Source organism: Ruditapes philippinarum, unplaced genomic scaffold (genome assembly GCF_026571515.1).
Source record: "Ruditapes philippinarum isolate M1 unplaced genomic scaffold, ASM2657151v2 ctg6773_1_1_1_1, whole genome shotgun sequence".
NCBI lineage: Eukaryota > Metazoa > Mollusca > Bivalvia > Venerida > Veneridae > Ruditapes > Ruditapes philippinarum.
In genome coordinates, this window is record NW_026860543.1 from 111,976 (window position 1) to 120,952 (window position 8,977).

The window sequence follows — 8,977 nt, forward strand, 5'->3', positions numbered from 1 at the left end:
TTTACTTGGGTACTGTTTTACTAAATGACTCACGTATGGAGAGTAACTCCTAATATGATAAAAACTAATATAATTCAAAAACATAATTTTAATGCTCTTTTGCATAAAACACTTAATTCCTTCTGCAAAAAACATACATACTAGACCTGACTATAATTTAAAAAAAAACTGCAGAGACATTTGCACAATCTGAACTTAATCCGAAATCGCAGCAGGTAAAACATTCATATTCAAAACAATCCCTACACAAAAACTATCTGAACTCGCAAACAGTAATTGTAAAACGTTATTTCATTTGTTATTTCTTGTTAAGACCGCACATATAATGCTTTAAATGTACAACATTGTACATTATAACACTAACTAGTGAAGAATCATTCTTTCCTGCCATGGTACCGATCCTACCTGGCTGTTAAAAATAGTTTAAGTAGTTCCCTCAGTCTTTTCCCAGCGATGATGTCCCTGTTTGTTCCTCTTTGCATCTGTACCTCGTGCATGTTACCTTCTTGTCTCCATGCATTAGGTTTCGGATAGTGATTATCATCCTCTTGGTCAAGTTGGCATTTTGTAACGCCGGGTAGCACAATCTCATGTGGTTATGAAGGCATACACAACACACTATGATGTCTTGTATCACTGCTGGGAATTGCTGCAAAGTGGTGAGTAATACCTGCCATCTTTGTGTCAAAATACCAAAATCACATTTCAATCACACAAAGACTCCTTGATATTCAGTAGTTTTGATTAAGTCCTCTCTGGTTAGACCTCTTTGCGAATAAGGTTTCATCAAATATTTTCTCAACCCAAATGCATCATCACCCAGAATGAAGTAGGGTATCGGCTCGTTGTCATGTGGGTCAGGCGCTGGAAACCCAATCGATCTGTCTTCAAGGCACTGTTTCAGCTCAGATTCGTTAAATTTGAGCATCAGACATAGAACCAAGACCTCCGCAGTCGATCCATAGAAATTTGTAATCCGCATCTTCCAGTGCTAGTAGCACTAAGGAAAAGAAGTGCTTGTAATTGTGGTAAAGCGAGTCACTGTTTGGGGGACATCTGATGGCCACGTGTTTGCCATCTAGTGCACCGCATGAATCTGGAACATTCCATCTGTTTTTGAACTGGTCTGCTATGAGAAACCATTCGTCAAGAGACTTTATTACTTCATCTTTAAATTTCTCACAAATGGCCTGGAGAAATTCAGGTATGAGACACGCTATCGTATTCTTAGCAACTCTGAAGTTATACATGAGATTATGGTACTTTTCTCCTGAAGCAAGATGTCTGATAGTAATGGCGAGCTTGATGCCTGGTTGTAGCGCTTTTCTCCAGCATGTATCTTTTTTCTGATTCCTAGGGCCAACTCTCTCAAGCAGTTCATCGAACATCGCTGGTTCCATCAAAGGAAGGGGTGTCTTCCATTCGGAGTTCTCTCATCAGTGTATCATATTGCTCAAACTAGAGTCTCCTATCTGCAGATAGTAGCCATGATCGTACCAAGTATATTCTTGGCTTCTTCTGCGCCTCCGCCTGTTAACAATCTGTGCAATTTCAATTTCAACTAAACTTTGTTCTTGCTGAAGTAAAGCCAGATGAATCAGATCAGCAATAATACGTCCGTTCATGCTTGAAATTTGGAAGTAAATAAAAAGTAATTTTTGAAACACAAGATATATATATCATCGCCCAAATCATACCAGAAGCTTACTACAAGCGTGATATGATCGGCACCGTCGTAGCGAAATCGTCGTACAGTCTTTTAGGTCTGCGTAGCGTCGTAGTGCGAGCTTGAATGTCGTAGAGGCAGCGTAGTATTAACGCAGTAAACGCGGCCGCTGGTCGGCATCTGTCAGCGTAACATCGTAGTAGAAGCGTGTCAGCAGCGCGTTGGACGCGAGAACATCGTAGTACAGTCGTAATGAAGACAAAATTTGTCAAATTGTTCAATTTGGACATCGACCCAATACTTTTTCAGATCGTGGCTTGATCGGCATGATCGTCCTAAAGTCGCAGCTCAATGTGTACGGGGTGTAAGGGACATTTTGCGTCACGTTCATCATATTGTCGAGGGTTGTTTTTTTGTTTTTTTTTCATTGAATATTTCGCTCACTTTTTATCCTTTTCAATTTCATTCGTTTCTAATACAAAAATTGTGCATTTTATCTCATTTTTCTTCATTTGTTTGCGATAAAGCAATTAAATTAAACCAAAACTCAACATAAACTAGATCGAGCATGCAAGGCATATATCATCTTCAGTAACTGTGTCATATCAGCCATTTGGTTAATAAAAGACAAACAACAAGTATAAACTTGATTTATATATTTAAAAAATTTGACATATCTATCGTAAATCATGTTTATTCCAGCATTGGTAGTGTGCATCACTGTCCTTATTGTCCTTTTCCTTATCCATATGATTTCACTGGAGCGCAACTGAAAATAACATAAAACAATGTTTAAAGGTCACACAAAAGTAGTGCTTTTTATTGGCATAGTTAATATGTTTTTAGGACAAACGCATTCTTTTACTTGAGGGTCATACGCCCCTTTTCATGGAATGGTTCTGACGTGTCACATTGAAGGTTCAATGATAACTGCCGTATGAACATAGCTTCAGATATCTAAAAAATCAAAAATTTATCATGGTAAATGTTGAATACTGCTGTTGATATTTTACATCGGTAGAGTGTGTTAGTTTATCTTTTTGTGCCATTTAATACATGTACAGCATTAAACAAACAACCGCTTCATAAATTGTCCTTACCTTAGCATTTGAGATTGTTTCATTTATCATATGATATCATACACGTATCATGTCATATTCCATTATTATACAGCCAGTCAGAAGACTGACATTTGTGGCAACTGATCTCGTGGACACATTTCTAGATTTAAAGATACTTTCATAACAATTATATTTTATGCTTACACCTTTACGTAAACATTTCTCTGTACACTTTGCATGAATGCAAATATTTAAGTACAACTCGTATAAGAAATCGAATGCATGGATAATATTCGATTTTTTATATAAATACAGGATTTTTTTTTTCGAGTGGTATGAAAATAATTACTTCATCAGTAGCGGTAACAATGAGTTAATTATGATAATTTTCATACAACAAGATGAAAATTTATTCATACCACAAGAAATAAATCCCGTATAATTTATAGAAAAAAAAACATGCATGTTAGACAGTCACGCGAATTGTGACATTATTTGTCCTAAAAGTAGCAAAATGTAAACGGTTTGATACTCTGAATGTCATACAATATACTCAATCACTATAACTATCCGTGCGATTAATATATAAAACAGAAAAGATAGTTTTGCTTTATGATCAGATGAATATTTTGGGGGAAAAATCTGAAACAGGACTAAAAAAAAAGTTTTTGACAAATAAAAATAAATATAATTGTTGGGGCTTAGTATACTACAGGTCAAAAATCGGAATATATAATTATATGATGTCTTGGCATATTGATGTGTAAACCTCATTATTGAAAATATCTTAACCGAAAGGTCATTTCGATGGTACATATGAGGAAAATTATTAAACATTATCAAAAATTATTATCATAATTATCAGAAATTATCAAATTGAAATGACATTTTGAGCAATGGCATTGCAAGCTATTCATCGCTGCCTAGATGCAATATGTTTGAAAACAAATTATGTTTTTGTGAAAAAAAAATAAGTATATTCTTAACTGGTATGTAGATTATCCTTGTTATAAAAATATTGAAATTGAACATAATTCATTAAATCAAAATCTGACACAACTTTGCCACAAACAAATTGATACTGAGGTTTTCAGTCACTTTTTTGATAATGACAATTTGATAAATAGATTTTTCATTGACTTTTTTGATGGCTATCATTATACAAATCAATATAATGGCAAAGATGATTATTTTCAAAACATGTGCCCGTCTGTATACTGTCGCTGTAAATGCATCGATTATTTTAGTCATGTTATATATCATACATGTAACTGTAAAATGACTATGAGATTAGTAGGTCAGTACTTGTGTATTTATTGTTGCAGTACTTTTGAAGTATATGAACCAGTGCTTAAACCTAATAGTGATCAACATGTATATGCAAACCCGTTTACTGTAAATATTGACGGTTGTTTATTTGATTATTATTGTTTCAATTATTTTGTATTTTTCTGTTATTTTTGGATATGTGCACTTTATGTTTGGTTTAGTACTTGGTACTATCTCGTTTTTTATAGCTGTTTGTTTTCCATTTTACAACTTCCGGCAATCTTTGCTTAGTTTTTGAAAAATTTACACAAAGCGGCAATTTCTGTGACAGACCAAACTTATTTAAATGAAAATGTTTGTCAGAATGATAGAATCTTAAACTCGAATAACAATAATAATAATAATATAATAATAATAATAATAATAATAATAATAATTATGATAATAATAATAATAATAATAATAATAATAATAATAATGACAATAATAATGATAATAATAATAACATACAAACAAATTCTTCGTACAACTTAAGCCAATATGAAAATGCAGACGACTTAAATTCTTCCTTTACCGCGATAGCAAATTCCGACAGACGTGAAACTGAGACATCATCCTTTGCAATCAAAAATATTAAGATTTTATCCTTAAACGTTTGCGGACTTAAATCAAAATTGCACTGCCCGGAATTTAACGAGTTGGTGAATGATCACAGTATAATTGGTTTTCCGGAAATTAAAGCTGATAATTTGGATCATATTGAAATACAAAATTATGATGTATACTTCAAATATCGAAAAAGAAAAACCAGAAGAAAGTCTGGCGGTCTAGCTCTAGCAGTTAAAAAAAATCTATCCAAATTTGTTACAGTCATAGAATCTGATAATGATCTTGTATTATGGTTTAAGATATCTAAGGTTTTATGCAAATCTGAAACAGACATTTCTGTGGTGTTGTGTATATACCACCCGAATACTCGGACTATGCAGTTGACGACCCTTTTTCCGAAATTCAAGACGATTTCAATCGCCTATCGGACAATTACTCATCGTATATATTGTTTGGAGATTACAATTCACGTACAAAATCAACTGAAGATTTTATTACAGTCGATAGACGTTTTTTGGAAAACCAAAACTTCTTTGCGATGAATTTGATACTGAAATGAGTAAATTTCAAAATGCACAAAATGTAAAGCTATTACGTTATAACACCGATAAACATAATAACAGTTACGGTAATAGATTTATTGATTTTTTACAATTAAATAATATGTATATATTAAATGGTCGAACTTCTGGCGATTACACCGGAAGTACTACTTATAAAGGTACCAGTACCGTCGATATTTATATGTAAATTCAAATCTGTTTAAAAATGTACTCGATCTTACTGTTAAAGATTTTTGTCCATTTATCAGATGCACATAATCCTATTCTTTTAACATTGAATACTAACCAAATTGAAATTGTTGAACATGTTAATAATACTGAACCATCTATATTAAATTATGGGACAATAAGAAAATGAAAGCTTTTTTACAGAAATTTGATATAAATCTTATAGAGGAATTAAATGAAAAACTTGACGTTTGAAAAATAGCGACAATTTTAATCAGCAAAATGCAGATGATTTAGTTACAAATATCTCCTCACTATTTTCTTAAAACTTCTGAGGAAGCATTTCGCTATAAAATTAAAACAACAATGAAGTAGTAAATAACAATAGCTCTTGGTTTGGATATCAGTGTAGGAAAGCAAGAAGAAACTTTCATAGAGCGAAAATATTTATATAAATTAAAGGAAAACTGACGAAAACAAAATATAATCTTAAAGAAAAAAGTAAGATATACAAAATACTATGCGTTCGTTTAAAAATAAACATTTGAATAGAAAACATTGATAAATTTCGCAAATTAAAAATCAAAGATCCCAGGAAATATTGGAATTTTACTTTGTAATAATAACAGTCAATGCAAAACGGAAGCAAGTATCGATGAAATGTATGAATTTTTTCAGAAATGTTAATTTTTCAAATGATGGAACAATTAATGACAATAACACATTTGATCTAGAAAATAATGAGCAATCAAACCAAAACGAATCTATCAATTGTCCTATCACATATGAAGAGATTGATAAGGCAGTAAAAATGTTAAAAATAATAAAGCATGTGGGTTAGACCAAATAGTTAACGAACAAATAAAATGCTCATATAGTTTAATGAAAGATACGTATTTCAAACTTTTTAATTTAGTATTTGAAAAAAGGTGTTATACCTGAAAAGTGGACTATTGGGATAATAATCCAATATATATAAAAACAAAGGTGATGCTAGTAAACCTGAAAATTATAGACCTATAACACTTCTAAGCTGTTTGGGAAAACTTTTTACCAGTATAATAAATAATAGGCTTACTACTTATGCAGATGAAAATAATATAATAAATAATAATCAAGCAGGTTTTAGGAAGGGGTTTTCAACCACAGACCAAATTTTTTGTATTACATCATTTAATCAATTACGTTAATAACAGTAAAAATAAATTATTCTGTGCTTTTATCGATCTCAAACAAGCCTTTGATACAGTCTGGAGAAATGGTCTTTGGCAAAAACTCTTTAATCTTAATATAACAGAAAATGTTTAAATCTCATTAAAAACATGTACGATAACATTAAATCGTGTGTCAGAGTTTAACTTTGAAGTTTCAAAATTTTTTCCCTAGTAACATTAGGCGTACGTCAAGGAGAGACTTGTCCCCTCTACTTTTTTCAATGTTTTTGAATGACCTTAGCGATTATTTTGCAAATAGTAATGACACTATGGGAATCACGGTACAAAATGACCAAAACGCAGACGAAATTCGTGATTTTTTAAAAGATATTTATATTACTTTACGCTGATGACACTGATATTTTTATCTGAATCGGTTGAAGATTTTTCAAAAATCATTACATTTGTATGAAAACTATTGTAAAACATGGAAACTTACTGTAAATACATCTAAATCTAAAATCGTAGTATTTCTAAAGGACGACAACAAAACTATAATTTTATCTTGAACAACGAAAGATTAGAGGTAGTTACGGAGTACAAGTATCTAGGAGTTTTTTTTTGTAAAAGTGGATCATATACTAAAACTAAAAAGCATATAGCATTACAAGCTACTAGAGCAATGTTAGTTTAATAAGAAACTCAAATCGACTTAGTTTACCAATTGATATCCAAATAGATCTTTTAATAAAACAATAAAACCTATTCTTCTTTATGGGGCGGAAATATGGGGATATGGTAATATAGAAGTGATTGAACGAGTCCAATTAGAATTTTAAAAGTATATTTTAAATATGAAAAAATCCACCCCAAATTATATGGTGTACGGAGAAACAGGCTGTCTGCCGCTATCTATTGATATAAACGAAAGAATAATCATGTTTTGGGCTAGATTAAAAAAAGCACGATGTAAATAATCATCAAAAGAAATTGTCGTCTCTATTATACAATATTACATATAATCTTTCCAAAACCTTAAGTGAAAAATAATTTGAGAAAAACAATTTCCTTGGATTGCAAACTTAAGACAATTTTTATAAATTGCGGTTGATGTAATATATGGGATACACAAAATTTTGGAAACGAGAAGTGGTTGAAATTAGCAATTAGACAGAAACTAAAAGATGTTTTTCTAAATGATTGGTATTCCGTTATTCAAAACTCCAGCAAAAGTACATTCTACAGAATATTCAAAAAAGAATTTAAATTCGAAAAATACCTTTTATCAACTCCTAAACCTTTTCTTCGTTACATGATAAAATTTCGTACACGTAACCATAGATTACCAATAGAAACCGGAAATTTGGGCCCGAATACCAATCAATCAAAGAACATGTACTTCTTGTAACAATAAAATAGGCGACGAATTTTCATTACTTATTTGAATGTGTTTTGCTTAATGATGAAAGAAAGAAATTTTTGAAACCCTATTATTATAGACGTGCAAATACATTCAAACTAGATCAACTAATTAATACAGAAAACAAGAGCGAATATTTGAAATTATGTAAATTTGTTAAAACAATAATTTTAAGATAATTAAAATTAGAATTCACCTCATATGTGATTACTTACATTCCAAGAATTACTTACATTCCAAGACTATTACACGAATATTTCACAGATAAATCTTTTATTATCCATTGTAAAGTGTTTGTTTGTTATAATATTTGTCTAAATAGTATGACACTTTTTTCATTTAGCTTATAAGTATGAGTCTAGAAATGTCATTGTAAAGGTTTAAAATATTATGTTGTACATAACTGTACATCACTTGTCAGTTGTTTATATCATTATTTCTTTTCCCTTTTCCTTTTTTGTAACTATTCTCATCGTTTGTCGATAAATAAAAAGAAAGGTAATATGAAACGAAATTATACCCTTAGAGAGTGTCCAAATTACGTGACTCTCCACGGTTTTTTGTGGTAACATATTACTAAGAACTTTAACAATTTGTGGTTTTGATACATTGTTAATTGAACGTACTGCAGTTCAGCAAATGATATGAATAAATACTCTTTCTACGAATTATTTTACCACTCAAATTATATAATTATACATTGTACATTTGTTTAAAGAGCCTCTACTAACATTGTATTTATTACTAACCACATTTATTCATGTTAACATGAAATGTGTGTAATAAAGGAAATTTGACTTGACTTGACTTGACTTGCAATTGAATGCCAGTACTCATTCTCCTCGTTTATCTGGCAACAATAAATTAATACCAAAAATTGAGTACCGCTCTAAAAAAATTGAGTACCGCTCTAAAACACGCTCTAAAAATTAAGTACCGCTCTAAAAATTGAGTACCGCTCTAAAAATTAAGTACAGCTCAAGGTGGTGCTAGAGGACATGAGGGATGCCGCACTTTTTGATTATCCCAAATCCAAAACAAGTAAAATTTTGTTTATCATTATTGTT

General features: G+C 31.2%; 1 protein-coding gene across 1 annotated transcript; it reads right to left on the reverse strand.

The window, feature by feature from the left end:
* Window positions 1-914: 914 nt before the first annotated feature.
* On the reverse strand, window positions 915-1,388 carry LOC132760538 (uncharacterized). Its single transcript, XM_060752525.1, has one exon. It carries the CDS (start codon window positions 1,386-1,388, stop codon window positions 915-917), a length of 474 nt encoding a protein of 157 aa, XP_060608508.1.
* Window positions 1,389-8,977: the final 7,589 nt, after the last annotated feature.